This window comes from Lepus europaeus, chromosome 17 (genome assembly GCF_033115175.1).
Source record: "Lepus europaeus isolate LE1 chromosome 17, mLepTim1.pri, whole genome shotgun sequence".
Lineage (NCBI taxonomy): Eukaryota > Metazoa > Chordata > Mammalia > Lagomorpha > Leporidae > Lepus > Lepus europaeus.
Window position 1 is genome coordinate 28,771,943 of NC_084843.1, and position 15,822 is coordinate 28,787,764.

General features: G+C 48.7%; 2 protein-coding genes across 11 annotated transcripts in view; both read left to right on the forward strand.

Annotated features, from left to right (window-relative positions):
* Positions 1-5,007: 5,007 nt before the first annotated feature.
* NDUFB8 (NADH:ubiquinone oxidoreductase subunit B8) lies at positions 5,008-9,929 on the forward strand. The gene is made up of 5 exons (XM_062214725.1): positions 5,008-5,136; positions 5,401-5,527; positions 6,989-7,088; positions 7,458-7,613; positions 9,738-9,929. The coding sequence occupies exons 1-5, from the start codon at positions 5,052-5,054 to the stop codon at positions 9,828-9,830; spliced, it is 561 nt and encodes a 186-aa protein (XP_062070709.1). The 5' UTR covers positions 5,008-5,051; the 3' UTR covers positions 9,831-9,929.
* Positions 9,930-12,724: 2,795 nt separating this feature from the next.
* SEC31B (SEC31 homolog B, COPII coat complex component) overlaps positions 12,725-15,822 on the forward strand; it is a 34,241-nt gene continuing 31,143 nt past the window's right edge. For 7 of the 10 annotated variants that reach the window (XR_009868297.1, XM_062214111.1, XM_062214107.1 and 4 more), the window contains exons 1-2: positions 12,901-12,970; positions 13,747-13,902. The gene's annotated coding sequence lies outside the window, so the exon portion shown is untranslated. Of the gene's footprint in view, positions 12,743-12,900; positions 12,971-13,746; positions 13,982-15,822 lie in introns of those variants that run through there. The other 3 variants (XM_062214109.1, XM_062214110.1, XM_062214108.1) reach the window with 3 other exon arrangements.

A 15,822-nucleotide genomic window follows, 5' to 3' on the forward strand; every position in this document is an offset into this window, starting at 1 on the left:
TCTGCCTGTGGCACCGGCACCCCGGATTCTGTCCCAGTTGTTCCTCTTCCAGTCCAGCTCTCTGCTGTGGCCCGGGAAGGCAGTGAAGGATGGCCCAAGTGTTTGGGCCCCTACACCCACATGGGAGACCAGGAGGAAGCACCTGGCTCCTGGCTTTGGATCGGTGCAGCGTGCCAGCTGTAGCGGCCACTTGGGTGGTGAACCAATGGAAAAAGGAAGACCTTTCTCTCTGTCTCTCTCTCTCACTGTCTAACTCTGTGTGTCAAAAAGAAAAAAGGAAAAAAAGAAAAAAGAAACAATCATAATTAATAGATTTTTGACAGAGGCTACTTTAAAGGCCTGAGCAAAAGTGATAAGGGCAAATTGAATTTTTTTTAAGATTTATTTATTTGAAAGGCAAAGTTACAGAGAGTCAGAGGCAGAGAAAGAGGGAGAGGTCTTCAATCTGCTGGTTCACTCCCCAGGTGGTCACAATAGCCGGAACTGCGCTGATCCAAAACCAGAAGCCAGGAGCTTCTTCTGGGTCTCCCATGGGGATATAGGGGCCCAAGGACTTAGGCCATTTTCTGCTTTCCCAGGCCATAGCAGAGAGCTGAATAGGAAGTGCAGCAGCCAAGACTTGAACCAGGCCCATATGGGATGCCAGCACTTTAGGTGACAGCATTACCAGCTATGCCACAGTGCCAGCCCCTAAGTTGAGTTCTTTTAAATCAAGGGCTAATTTCTTTCTTTTTTTAAAGATTTATTTATTTGTTTGAAAGGCAGTTACAGAGAGAGAAAAGGAGAGAGACAGATCCTCCATCCACTGATTGACTCCCCAAATGGCCACAATGACTGGGTCTGGGCCAGGCTGAAACCAGGAGACAAGAGCTTCCTCTGGGCCTCCCACATGGGTGCAGGGACCAAAGGACTTGGGCTGTCCTCTGCTGCTTTCCCAGGCACATTAGCAGGGAGCTGGATTGGAAGTGGAGCAGCCGGGACTCCAACCGGCACCCATGAGTGAAACTAAACTAAGGGTCCTTGGCTTAACCCACTGCGCCATAGTGTCAGCCCCAAGGGCTAATTTCCTTAAACATATTCCATTTTTCTGCCTATACCACCCTCTCTCCTACTTGAATAGATTCTCACCATTAGAATGGTGTTGTTATTGGTGGCCAACCATGGCCATCTCACATTTCCAAACACTCTATATTAGTTATAAAAGATCATATCAATAACCTTTATTGCTTACTTAGTTCTTATGGCTGGCTTTGAGAGGCTGAATTCTCTGATGGATCCCAAGATTTGCATCCCATGGTGTATGCACCATGAATAAGTCTTGTCCCTTAAATGAAAGCAAGACTTGTGACTATGATTTGGTACCATTTCTGCAGTTATCTTACCATACATGGTAAAGAGATAATTAAGATCCCCAATCAGTTAGCTTTGAGTTAATCAAAAAGGAGATTTATCTTGTGTGGGCCTGACCTTTTTACTCCAGCCTGTTAAACTATTAAATCCAGAACCAGAGGTCAAAGACAAAAGTCTGAGATTTGACAGTACATGCTATCTTTTTTCCTTTTCTTTTTTTTTTTTTTTTTTTGTCTTGCAAGAGCAAACTGCCACATGATAAGGAATGGGGTGGGGTTAGCTCTAGGAGCTGAGAAAGACTCCAGGTTGAATGGCAGCAAGAAAGTGGGGACTTTGTCCTATAAATGCTGGTAAGTGAATTCTGCCAGCAACCACTGAGCTTAGGAAAGGACACAAAGCATCAGGTGAGATAGTAGGTCCGAACAACATCTTGTTTTCCACCTGATAAGACCCTGAGCTGAGCGCCTAGCTAATCAGTGCCTGAACTCATGGAAAATGTGAAATGATAAATTGGTGTTGTTTGAGTTTGCTAAATTTATGGTAGTCTGTTATGCAGCAATAGAAATAAATAGACTGGTTAACTATGTAATTATGCTACCTAGTAACTGTGTACATCCAACTGATAAAAGCGTTACCTCTGTGGAAGAGTTGGGGCAATCAAGGCTTTCATTTTATCTGCAATGTTTGAATTTTTACAAGAATATATTAATTCATGACCTTTGGAATTAAAATAAATTAGATCAAGAATATTCAAATTACTAAACTCAAGAGTGAATGATTATTTTTGCTGACTTTATAAAAATTAAAAAAAAAATGAATGGGATACTATAAGCAATTGTATGCCAAAAAATTTAGAAAACCTAGATGAAATGGACAATTCCTAGAAAGACATAAACTGCCATAACTGACTCAAGAAGAAATAGAGAATCTGGGGCCAGCGCTGTGGCGCAGCGGGTTAATGCCCTGGCCTGAAGCGCCGGCATCCCATATGGGCGCAGGTTCAAGACCCGGCTGCTCCTCTTCCGATCCAGCTCTCTGCTATGGCCTGGGATAGCAGTGGAAGATGGCCCGAGTGCTTGGACCCCTGCACCCATGTAGGAGACCTGGAAGAAGCTCCTGGCTCCTGGCTTTGGATCAGTGCAGCTCTGGCCATTGCGGCCATCTGAGGGGTGAATTAGCGGATGGAAGACCTCTCTCTCTCTGTCTCTACCTCTCTCTGTAACTTTGTCTTTCAAATAAATGAAATAAGTCTTAAAAAAAAGAAATAGAAAATCTGAGTAGACCTATTACACGAAAAAAAAAAAAAAAGAATAAAAAAATCCCACAAAGAAAAGTCCAGGCCCAGAAGGAATCACTGATGACGCCTACTAAAGCTTTTGGTGTCGCAGGGTAACCCCTTCTTGAGATGCCTGTACCCATTTTGGGTTTGGGTTCTGGGTTTGGGTCCTGGCTCCACTCCAAATTCCAGCTTGCTGCTCATATGCACCCTGGAAGGCAGCAATGAAGCAATGATGGCCCAAGTGCTTGGATCCCTGCTACTCATGTGGGAGCCCTGAACTGCTGCAGGTGTTTGCCGGGGGCATGGAGACACAGCAGGGAGGGCGTTGGTGGTGGTGTAAACCAGTAGGTGAGAGATTCTCTCCCCACCCCCACTGCCTTCTAAATAAAATGAAAAACAAATTAAAAAGTAATTTTGAATATAGATGCAACAGTCTTCAACATAATACTAGCAAATGGAATCCAGCACCATATAAAGAAGGACATTGGGTTGCTTCCACTTTGGGCTAATATAAATAATGCTGCTACGAACATTTTTGTACCTGTTTTTATATGGTTACATATTTTCAGTTCTCTTGGCTATTTACCGAGGGGTAGAATTACTGGGTTTTAGAAGCAGACAGTGTGATGGCCACACAACTGTGTGAGTATACTAAAAATCACAGGGGCAGGTGTTTGGTGTAGTGGTTAAGCTGCTGCTTGGAATGCCTGTACCCTATATCAAAGTTCCTAGGTTTAAGTCCTGGCTCTGCTCTCATTTCCAGCTTCCCACCAATGTACACCTTGGGAAGCAACAGGTGATTGCTCAAGTGGTTGGGTACCTGCCACCCATATGGGAGACCTGGATTGAGTACCTGACTCCTGGCTTCAACCTGGTCCAGCCCTGGCTGTTGTCAGCATTTGAGGAATGAACTAGTAGATGGGAGAGTGTTCTGTTGTTTGTCTGACTTTCAAATAAAAAACATAGAACTTAAGAAATTTTAAATATAAAAATCACTTCATTTTATACTTTTAAAAATTGTTCATCAGTTACTTGTAAGGCAGAGTGACAGAGGGAGATGGAGCGACAAAGAGAGATCTTCTATCCTCTGGTTCACTCCCTGGATGGTTGCAACAGCCAAGCCTGGGCCAGACTGAAGCAAGGAGCCAGGAACTCCATCCTGGTTTCCCACATGGGTAGCAGGGGCCCAAGTCCTTGGGCCATCATCTGCCATTGCAAGAGCATTAGCAGGAAGGTGGATAAGAAGCGGAGCAGCCACTGACTCCAACCAGCACTTGGATAAGGCACGCTGGCATCGTAAGCAGTGACTTAGCCCACTGATCCATACCATCGGCTCCTATGGTACACTTTGAGGGCGTGAATATTTTGGTATATGATATCTTAATAAGTAAAGGAGACCAAATCAGTTTTCTGACCTGAATACAGGGCTTGCTATTGGCTCAATGCAGATGTTGTCCAATTATTCTGAACACCGATTAATAATGCTCATTCACGAGACAGCAAGTTGTTGTGAAGCCATGACTCTCCGGATTTATGTGTGCATTAGTAAACATCCATTTTCGTGCTCTGGTATACATTTGCGAATGTCTGTCATCATGGATCCACGCTAAACCAAGCGATCCCTAAAAATCACCGGAAATATATGCATATTTATAATGTGTAAATAAAGTGAAAACACACCCGTACGTATATACGATGTCTCCCTTTATTCTATTGAGCTAGAGTTCACTCTTCGTGGGCCGGTTTGAAATCTATTTATCCAACTCCTAGCACAAAGGGGCTTTCGGCTGTCTCCCGGTGCTGCCCCTGCTCATAGGTTGCGTTTCACATTTGTTGGGGTTGAGGTGACCGGGCCACTCAGGTGGGACAAACGGACTGAAACTGAAGAGCCTACTCAAGGCGGATTTGTGTGTTGTGCAGAGCACCCAAGGGGAAAAAACCATCAACAACGCGGAGAAGCGAATCCAAACCAGGAAGACGAAGAGTTGAGTTTGAAAAATGATCGCGTTCGGAGATGGAAGGAGGGTTAGGGAAGGAGAGGGAAAAGGCGAGCAGCCAGGGAAAAAAAATAAGGCAGGGTCATTTACCACCCCTGCTCCTGGCAGGTGGGGCGCGGCCCACCGCAGGCCCTCGGGTTCCCCGAGGTTCCCGAGTGGGTTTAAGTCAGCTGACGGAGAAAAGGGACTCAACAGCCTGAAATAGCAAAAAGGCGACCTCGTTGGCTTTTCTCTGCTTCCCGCTATCCCTCCCAGCCTCCACGGAACCGCTCATCTCCCTGCCAGCTTCCCAGCTCGATCCTTAGGGCCCGCCCCTGCTGAACCTCGAAGACTTCCCGGCCGCTTTCCGCGGTCGCGTTTGGCCCCGCTCAGCCGCCGTGACGGGCCTTTGCGCATGTGCGGGGTAAAACGGGAAGAAGGTGAAGATGGCGGCGGCCAGGGTCGGGGTCCTGGGAGTCCGGTGGCTGCAAAGAGCAGCCCGGAACGTGATGCCTTTGGGTGCACGGACAGGTCTGCAAGAACGGGCAAAGCCTCAGTGTGGAAAGGGGATGCTTGAGGTTTGGTGTGTCAGGAGGGTGGGTATCATGGGCACCACGGCGGCTGTGTCCCGGCGGGAGGACGGACGTGGGAGTCGATAGATGCAGCAAGGTGGGTGGAGGGTCGCGCTGCGGCTGCGGAGTCCCAGGATCCGGCCTCTGCAGCCACAGCAGCTTGAAGCCTTCGGGACGCCGGGAAAACGGGGCCGCCCCTGACCTGCCGCCTTTTGCGCTCCAGCTTCCCATATTACCAAGGACATGCTCCCGGGGCCCTATCCTAAGACCCCAGAAGAACGGGCCGCCGCGGCCAAGAAGTACAACATGCGCGTGGAAGATTACGAACCTTACCCGGATGATGGCATGGGGTGAGAGATGGGAGAAGGCCGGCTAGTTTGGGGTGGCTCTTCTCTGACCCTTCGTCCTGAACCCTCTCGTGACCCCTCCTCAGCGGCAGTGGTGTGGGTGCTCTTCTCGATGGAGGGAGCTGGGAGGGGGTGGGTGAGCAGCTGCAGCCGAGAGGACTTCAATTTTCTCCTTGGCTCAGCCTGTTTCCTCAAATGAGAAAGCCGAGGTTTTAATGGCTCCCTCGAGGATCCCCAAATAGCAGGAACCTTCTTTGGCTCCATCCAGAGCGCTGGGTTTCATTTAGATTGAGCATCTGCTGGGCTCAGGTGCTGTCATCCAGGCACGTGACCAGGCTGGAGCTGGACTCCTGTCATGAGAACCTTATTTGTAGACGGAGTACTCCACTCGAATTTTGTGTCTATGTCTCTTATTTAAAAACGTTTTTCCTAGTAGAGCAGTGGAACTCGTAGCAACTGTAAAGTGCATTAAATAGCCAACCCCCCCCTTCCTCAGTGGATGTTATTCCCCACTCCCCGGATCCATCTAACATCCCTGCTGGCTAATTATTTGAAGCAATTACCGTCGCCTGCATTTCCTAGCCTAGCATCACACTTTCAATCTTCGTTTCTGCCGTTCCTATTCTTCTTGTTTCCCAGTCATCTTCTGTGACACATGTCTAGTTGTCATCATTTCCCACGCTTTTTTAAAAAAAATTTTTTTTATTTTTTTATTGTGCCATGGTAAGGGCAACTCTGGAAGCAGTCTGTGTGAGGCGAACCTCCATTTTGGGAGAAGACCCGGCTTAGCAAGCAGTCCCGGGAGATGTTAGCTTGAGATGTATGCCAGCCCAGTGGCTGAGGAGCGCACGTGCTGTGAAAAGAATACTTTTCTAATCTGCACCCTTGTTTTTATTCTGATTAGCTGAGTGACTTTGGATTCGGATTTAGTTTCATTTTCTGTTTAATGAGTAAATGGAAGTACCTGTGGTGCTAAATGCCCTTTGAGCTCTAACAGCATAGCATTGTGTGGCTTGCTTGCTTTTTGTTCAAAGAAGGTAAAGGAAGTTTAAATATGTTATAGTGTGTCACAGTGTGACTCGCACTTTTTTCTCTTTTTTTTAACAGACACATCAAAATTGTACCTGTTTGTGAGGTACCCTGTGATGCTTGATAGGTGTATACATCGTGTAATATTCAAATCAGGGAAATATCTGCTGCCTTAAACATTTGTCGTTTCCTTATGGTGAAAGCATTCAAAATCCTTTTTGCAATGTGACACGGACTTTCATAGTTATAGTGTGGACTCACGAGGTTCTGTGCTTAGTTTCTAGCACTTGAGATCCTGATTTGAGAGTCGGTTCCTCTGTCTTTAGATGAAGTGATTATCTCTGCCACTCGGTTTCTCATTTCTGAGGGGCTGCCGCTGAGTTGGCTGAGGTTGCTTGCAGCTCCTACCAGAAGCCGGTGCTCGCTCTCTCTCAGGTATGGGGACTACCCGAAGCTCCCTGACCACTCACAGCAGGAGAGGGATCCGTGGTATGACTGGGACCATTCCGACCTGAGGTTGAACTGGGGTGAACCGGTGAGAGCCATTTCTCATTTAACCTTCCTTCCTTTTCCCTATATCTTTGGGAATTCCTATTTTTAGCTTAAATGATATTGCTCTGTCCAAGTATCACTAAGCTTTTCTGCTCTAGGAAGCAGGTCCAGTGTGGTATGTGGAGCAGGACTTCTGGGAAAAATAAAAAGCCTGCACTTCATGAGTGACCTGTTTCTGGTCCGCAGAACCTAGGCAGAGGCCAGGACCTGTGGGCCAGTGTGTCCGGCTCTCGGGCTGTTGCCCTGGTGGCAGAGTGCTCCGTGGAGCCCAGTGTCAGGCTCTGACCCCTCTGGAATGCTTGCCTTTTCCAGAAGAAGCAGCACATGACAGTCATCTGCCTTTCTTCCTTAGCTGCACTGGAACCTAGACATGTATATCAGGAATCGTGTGGACACGACCCCCACGCCTGTTTCTTGGGATGTCATGTGTAAGCACCTGTTTGGCTTTGTGGCCTTCATGATCTTCATGTTCTGGTTGGGAGATACTTACCCCACCTACCAGCCTGTGGTGAGTATCTGACAAGCACTCTCTTAGGCATATTTGGCCCTATTTCTTGAGCAAATGAAGTTTCTAGAGTGGGGATCTAGCTGATACCAATTTGTCTTCCTGCAGTGTTAGGAGATGGGAGGGCTTTGCCCGTTGGTCTGGCACAAGAACCAGAGTGCTGTTCCATCTCTGCTGCTTGAACCAGTCCGAGTGACAGGGCACATTTTAAGAGTAAGTGAGGGATGAGCCTGTGGAAGCCAGCTGGTCTGCAGAGTGCCTTGGGCCCTGTACTGATCAGTTACGTTTCCACAAGTGCTCTTGCAAGGTAGAGTCAGTCTCAGGCTGAAACCAAACCTTACCCTTTGTTGGACATGTGAAGGACACTTCCTGTATGGTACCAGAAGGAAAGTAAATGTCTACTGAAAGCATAGTTAAATTTTGGAGGATGTAAAAGACATAGAAAACAGGTTCTCTAGCTTTAAGTTTTGAGTTAAGAGAAACATTTAGGTAAATGACAACACCATTTGAACAGACATGAGAATTTGGCACAGTATGTGTCCATGTGTACAGTACATGTATGTGCAAGGTAGGACAAGCTGCTCTCGAGAAGCGCGACACCACCTGCTAAAACAGTGGATTTGGGTGGTGAGAGGAAGTTGGAGAAAGCCTTTTGGGCAAGAAAAAACAAGCAGGGAAAAGGAATGAATTAGCTGGATTGAAATTGGTGTATACAATTGGGGAGTGAACCATCGGATGGAGACATACCTACCTCCCTCTCCCTCTCCCTCTCCCTCTCCCCCTCTCCCCCTCTCCCCCTCTCCCCCTCTCCCCCTCTCCCCCTCTCCCCTCTCTGTGTAACTCTGACTTTCAAATAAATAAATCTTTTTTTTTTTTTTTTTTAATGGTGTATAAAATAGCCCTGGACATCCAGCTACATTGGTTTCCTGGAGAGATGCTAAAAATGTAGATTCCTGAATCCTTACTTCTTGGGGATCCTAATTCAATAGCTTCACAGTAGGTTCTAGAAATCAATATTTTTAACAAGTTCCTAGGTAATTCTGTTGTGCAATGTAGATTTAGAAATCACTGTATTAAACAGTATCATGAGGTGAGTTGATTAGTTAGGCCAGGCATCTTTTATTGCATGGCTAAGAGATTTGGATTTGATGATATAATAATGCATTAAGTCACCAAATATTTGTAGAGCCCCTACTATGTACTGGTGCAGACTGTGCCAGGGTTGGGAATACAATGATGACTTTGCCAGCCTGTAGGCAGCAGGGAGCCATTTTGGGTTTTTAAACAGAAAAGTGACATAATGGAGGCTGGGTTCTTAGGAAGATTGATCTGCAAGTAATCCATAGGATGGGTTGGAAGGAGAGGAAGGGAAAGTGAGGAGGCTGCTGTGTATGCAGTTGGCTGCCCAGTGCTACCTTTGCAGAGAGAATCAATGACCTGGAGGTGGCTGGTGTGTCTGTGTGCACTGACACGAGCCTTCCTGCTGAGCCCCAGGGGCTCCATGCCGGAGAGCACACGCAGGGCTGGGCTGAGCACTAACTTCACTTCAGGAGAGCAAGAAGCACAGTGTGGCTCTTCCATTTCTCAGTTCTGTAAGCACATCACCCTCTCCTCCTCCCCTTGAGCTGTGTTCTCTGACAGCTGTTTGTTGGTAAAGCCAGCAGTCCCTGAAGCACGTCCCAGCCGTGCCTCCTCTGTGCCTTCCCCCACCGCTGCTCTTGCACGCCTCATTTGCTAGGCCACTTTAGTGGTGGAACCATTAGAGGCTGAGTGACTTAAAGGAGATTGAGTCTGTCTCGACCCCGAGAGAGAGAGTGGGATGGATGGATGCATCGTCTCATTTAGAAAGCTGGGACTCTCTCCCTTTCTCCCCTGTATTTCCCTCCCCTCCCTTTCACCCTTTCCCTCTCTCACAGGACAGGCACCACTGCTCTTCAAATTTGGGCTTTCTCTTTGCCCTGGGCTGAGCAGGGGAGAGGAGTGCTGTTGCTGCTGTTCTAGCCCGGCTGGGGCTGACCGGAGGCGACTGCGTGCCCAGTTAGCGGGTGTGGTGGTTCATTCAGAGAGGGGTGCAGCTGTGTGTTGCCGAATGTGTGTTGTTCGTGCTGACCTGTGTTTTTTCCTTAGGGGCCGAAGCAATATCCGTATAATAATCTGTACCTGGAGCGAGGCGGCGATCCCAGCAAAGAGCCTGAGCCGGTGGTTCACTATGAGATCTGAGGAGGTTCCCTGGGCTTTTGTGCCCTCCAACTAGGACTCCTTGGTTCCCAGAGAGAGATTTAACCTTAATGGAATCCCAAATAAAACTTAGTGTTGTGCTGTCTGTGCCTCATTTACCCAGGAACAGTCGCTGCTGTGAGGAACCACATCCTTTTCCTTTTATTTGTTGCCCACTGTCTGCCTCCTCCCTGGTTTCCTGTGCTGAAATGGGAAGGCCAGGAGGGTGGGATGAGGGGGTCAGCCCCAGAAGATGTTAATTTGTTAATTTCATGGGGCTTGCAAAGGTGGTTAAAGGTTCTAGCTCCACAGCAGGTGGTAAGTGTAGCTCTTTTTCCCATTTACAGGGTTAAGGAAGAAGGAAGATAAGTTTCTGACTCTCCACCTTGGAACAAGATTTATTTCCCATAAAATTTTTTAATAATAATGGTTGATTAAAAGAAAGCTGCACTGTAATATGTTTGATGTACATAATAGGATAGGTCAGTGGCCTAGGCTATGACTGCCTCTGTTCTTTTTAAAATATTTTATATGTATTATTCCAAATCATCTGAGTCAGTTTGTTAATAAGATTACGTTCTCTGTATCTGTGTGAGTTAGAGGACAGTTCATCAAGTTACTGCTGACCCCATTCATCACTTTCAGTGCTTTAGTTATTCACTCAGACTCCTTTGTAGGCCTAGAAGGAAGAAAACCGTGTTTTCTGAGTTTCTTGGTAAATCTGTTTTTGAGTGAACTAGCCCATGTCCTTTGTGTTCCTCTGGGGACAGGTTCTTAATTTGCAATCATATTGCCTACAAACCTGTCCCATAAAAGCAAACATTTAATGTGACCTATAGAAGTGTGGCCATTCCAGGTAGTGGGAGTGACCTTTGTGAGGTGAGGGAGTGGGTGCTTATCCTGAGAACACCACTTTGAAGGCCCCAACTGGCTTTTTACATTTTAATTCTCTATCCTTTATAGCACTTGATAAATCATTTAATAAACATCTGTATGTCTAAAGATGTATTGACACAAAGGCCCATGGGGATAAAAAAGGAGCAAGCGAAAATCATTGCTTTTAAGTAGTTACCAAGAAGAGAAGAGTAGCAGTTATAAAACAAGGTCAACAGAGGGGTTTTTTTATATTTTTAAAATTTTTAATTTTTTTTCTATTTTATTTGAAAGGCAAAAAGAGACCCACCTTCCAATTCAATCCCCAAATGCCTGCTATAGCCAGGGCTGGGCCAGGCCAAAGCCGGGATCCCGGAATTCCATCTGGGTCTCCCACATGAGTGGCAGGGACTAGTAGTTGAGCCATCATCTACTGCCTCCCAGGATGTCCATTAGGAAGCTGGATCAGTCGAGTAGCCAGGACAGTCTGATAAGGATGTGGGTGTCCCAGGTGACGACTGAAGCCGCTGCACCAAACGCCTGCCCCAAAAGAGTTCTTGAGAGAGAGGGGAGTTGGGAAACTACTTTGTGTTTAATCATGTCCTGCTTGACTGATCTTAATGCCTCTGATTCGGATTTCTTTGGGAGTACTCAGTGACACTTCTGCCACATTGTGTCATTCTAGGTGTTGGCCAGGTTCACTTGTGAAGTCTCAGGTTTTGTCTGTTGTGCTAAGTTCCAGGAATAGTTGTTGAGTTGCTTAGGTAGAAAGAGTGCACTGGGGCCGGCGCTGTGGTACAGCGGGTTGAAGTCCTGGCCAAAGCACTGGCATCCCATATGGGCGCTGGTTCTAGTCTGGGCTGCTCTACTTCCGATCCAGCTCTCTGCTGTGGCATGGGATAGCAGTAGAAGATGGCCCAAGTCCGTGGGCCCCTGCACCCATGTGGGAGACCCAGAAGAAGCTCTTGGCTCCTGCCTTTGGATCTGCGCAGCTCCGGCCATTGTGGCCATCTGGGGATTGAGCTAGCGGATGGAAGACCTCTCTCTCTATCTCTTTCTGTAACTGTCTTTCAAATAAATAAATCTAAAAAAAAAAAAAGTGCAGCAAGCACTGGTAGTACCCTAAATTGTTTTCTGTGTGACTTTCCAAGTCCACATGAAAAGGAACTGCAGTAACCAACTCCCCATCTTTAGAGGAGGATCAGGCAGGAATACAGCAGAATTCGTACATTAAGCAGAAAGTTTTGAATCAACTTAGGTCTAAAAATCTTCAACTGCCTACAGAACCTTTTTTTTTTGGGGGGGGGCAGGGGTTGGGGAAGTCACTTCAGTCAACATGAAGGTGATTCTTCCCACCTGCCTCCCCTTGCCCCCCACCTCTAGCTCTGGGGTCTCCCAGGTTGTAAAGCTATGATCTTAAGCTGCTTACCTTTGCAGTAATGAGTCTGCCCAGCTCTCCTTTCCAGTCATCACCAATGGCTTTCATCGCCTCGTGTAGCATCCCTGCTCAGAAGTTTCAGTAACTTCCAATTAACTAGAAATGAATTGGTATTTAACAATTGCGTCTGCCCCGCCCACAGCCTTTCCTTGGGATGAGAGACAGGAGGCACCTCAGGTACCAGCCTCTGCTTCCTTGGCTGCAGTACCACTTCCTTGCGGCTCCAAGGGATCACACCCAGCTCACGTTCCAGACATCCTCCAGGAAGCCCATGGTTCACAGTTGTCTTACCCTCCTCACACCTCGCAGCCTTTTAATTCAGCCAACAGCTGGGGGCACCAGTCACTGCTGGGCTGCAGTGAGCCACTCACTGCCGTTTATGTGAGGCCTCGATTGCTTTTTACCTTTTCAACTAAGTGGATTCCACTGAGAGCTCCTGGGGCTGAGGTCTGCTCTTCTCCCGCTTCAATAAGTAGATAATGAGTTGGCTTAGTAATTTTCCTTTTCCAGAGGCTACCCTGGGAGTCTGACTCGAGCTGAACAGACCAGAACTTGCTAGTGCAGGATCTGACCTGCTGCGCCAGAGCGCGCAATCACAGCTCAGGTGAGGGAGCCCAGGTGAGAAGCCGAGGTCCGGGGCGGGGACGTTCCGGGCGCGTCTGCCCGGCTCCCCGGCTCGGCGCTGCGCGGAGCTGGTGGAAGGCAGCGCCTGCCAGATCGGGACTACTTTTGGCCCTCGGCAGCCGCCGTCCACAGCCCCGGCTGAGCCCCGAAACCCTGTGAGAGGAGCGGCCGCTGCCCCGCCTGACCTCTGACCTGGGCCCCGGCGCAGGTTGGCTTCCCCGCTGGTCTGGGGCCCCCGACAGCAGAGACCTTGCTGTGGCTCCGGGCAACTCACTGCCCTCTGGGGAAGGCCGTGGGGGCTCGCCCACCGCGCAGACCCGGCAGTGCCCGACCTCGCCGCGGGTCCTGTCTGCCCTCGAGGCTCCGGCCAGGGACCTCCGCCTCCCCCGACGCTGGTCCTCACGTCGGACCTGAGTCCACGGCCCAGCCCGACGACGGTCTCCCTTCAGCGCTGCCTTCGCGCGTTCCCACTCGCCGCGGGCCCTGAGTGGCCCGCCGCGAGTCGCTGCCCTGGCGGGAGGGCGGTGGCAGTAACCCCGACGGCCGGGGCGAGCGCGGTGCTGCCCGCCCCCGCAGGGGCTGCACGCCGGGCCTCCTCGGCATGCCTGTCTGTCCGGCTCGCGGTGCAGTGGTCCTGGCTCGCCGGCCCCCCACCGCATCGCACCCCACCACTGCCTTGGCCAGTCCAACCCCGGTAGGGGCCCCCCTTGTGAACAGATGCTTCCGCACAAAACGGATTAAGAGTCCGTTATTCCAGTTCCTAGGCTGTTAACGATGTAAACCGTTTATGGGGTATAGTTATAATTGGTTAAACGTTCAGGCTCTTGAAGCTGACTGGGGTTCACATCCCAGCCTAGACAGTTGTCTCCTCTGTCAAACGGGGTGGTGTGATAGTACTTAGCTTATAGAGCCGTTGAGAGAACAGCATGAGAGGTGCACGTCAAATGCACAGTTGCTAATTGCAGCTCCTACTTTTGTTATTAGGGACTGTTTCCCCAGGAACGCGAAGATGGCGATGACCGGCAGGTGGCGCTGGTGACTGGATAGTGTATCGTACGGCTGCCCCCCCATACCTGGCCTCAGAGGTCCCCCGGAAATCTTGGCGTGGTTGGCAGCCTGAAGCTTTCTTCAAACTGGAAAGTACATTAGAGATTAAGTAAAACTACTTATTGTTTCTGTAGGCGAGACTGACCTGACTAGCTTGCTCAAGCCGCTGATAGTAGGTCCCAAGTTTCCTCCTTCAAGTTAATTAAAAATATATATATATATTTATTTATTTGACAGGCAAAGTTACAGAGGGAGGGAGGGAGAGAGAAGATTGAGATTCAGAGGAAGGGTTCTTTAATCCACTGGTTCACTCACCAAATGGCCAGGATAGCCAGAGCCGGGCCCGTCTGAAGCCAGGAGCCAGGAGCTTCTTCTGGGTCTCCTACATAAGTGCAGGGGCCCGAAGACTTGGGCCATCCTTTGCTGCTTCTCCAGGCCGTAGCAGAGAGCTGGATAGGAAGGAGAGCAGCTGGGGGACCAGCACCGCTGGCAGCGGCCTTACCTGTCTGGCCCCCTGAGTAATTTTTTTTTTTCAACCTTTCTGTGCCTTTGCTAGCCTGTTGGGAGCGGACTTTGAATATGCACTAGAGTTCGATTGGAAACCACGGAGTTGACATAGATACTTGCATTCACTCAGCAGTATTTATGGAGCCCTTGCTGTGTGCTGGTCATTAGTTTGGGTGCTAGTTCTAATGCAATGAACAAAGGCAGACATGGTGCCTGCTCTTGTGGAGCTTATATATTAGTGGCAGAGAGTGACAATGTAAAAGCAAAAATGTGGCTGGTGCCGTGGCTCACTTGGTTAATCCTCCGCCGGGTTCTAGTCCCGGTTGCTCCTCTTCCAGTCCAGCTCTCTGCTGTGGCCCAGGAGGGCAGTGGAGGATGGCCCAAGTGCTTGGGCTCTACACCCGCGTGGGAGACCAGGAGGAAGCACCTGGCTCCTGGCTTCGGATTGGCGCAGCGCCGGCTGGAGCGGCGGCTGCAGCGGCCATTTGGGGAGTGAACCAATGGAGGGAGGACCTTTCTCTCTGTCTCTCTCTTTGTCTGTAACTTCACCTGTTAAATAATAATAATAAAAAAAAGCAAAAATGTAATTAGAAATCACGAGGAATAGAAAATTGGTGCTGTTTCTGATTGAGTGGTTCACCTCTCTGAAGAGGTGAGAAGCTGAGCCAGTAATAAGGAGCCCATCATGAAGATGGTGAAGGGAAAAGCAGGCTACAGGGAACAGAATTTGCAAAGGCTCTATGGTAGGGAAAAGCCAAGAAATAAGGAAAGGCTAATGTGAGTTCACAGTGAATAAGAGGGAAGTATGAGAAGTGAGGTTGAAGTGATAGGTTGGAGTTTGAATTTTATTCTTTTTTTTTTTTTTAAGATTTATTTATTTGAAAGGCAGAGTTACAGAGAGAGGTAGATAGAGAGAGGTCTTCCATCCGCTGGTTTACTTCCAAATGGCCACACGACCAGGGTTGGGCCAGGCAGAAGCCAGGAGCCAGGAGCTTCTTCTGGGTCTCCCACCTGGGTGCAGGGGTGCAAGCACTTGGGCCACATTCTATTGCTTTCCCAGGTGCATTAGCAGAGAGCTGGATTGGAAGGGGAGTAGCTGGGACTCAATCCAGTGCCCATATGGGATGCTGGTGCTGCAGGCCGTGGCTTTGATCTGCTGTACACAGTGCCGGCCCCTGAATTATATTCGGAGTGATGGAAATCATTGAAAGATTTGAAACATAAACTATTAAACTCCTTTTTTTTTTAAATTTTAGAAGCTCAGTCCTGCTGCTGTGTGGAGAAAGGCTTGGGGGATGACATGAGCAGTAAGGCAAGAGCTACTTGCGAGGCTATGGTAGTAATTCAAGCAAGAGAAGACAGGATCTTCAAATAGGCTGGTGGCAGTGGAGATAGAGAAAAGTAGATAATGGTATATTTTGGAGGTAAATGTTGAATTAGAAGGGAGTGAGGGAGAAAGAGGGATCGAGGGGTCAGGTTTCTGGGTTGAGCAGTTGGGTGGAGAGT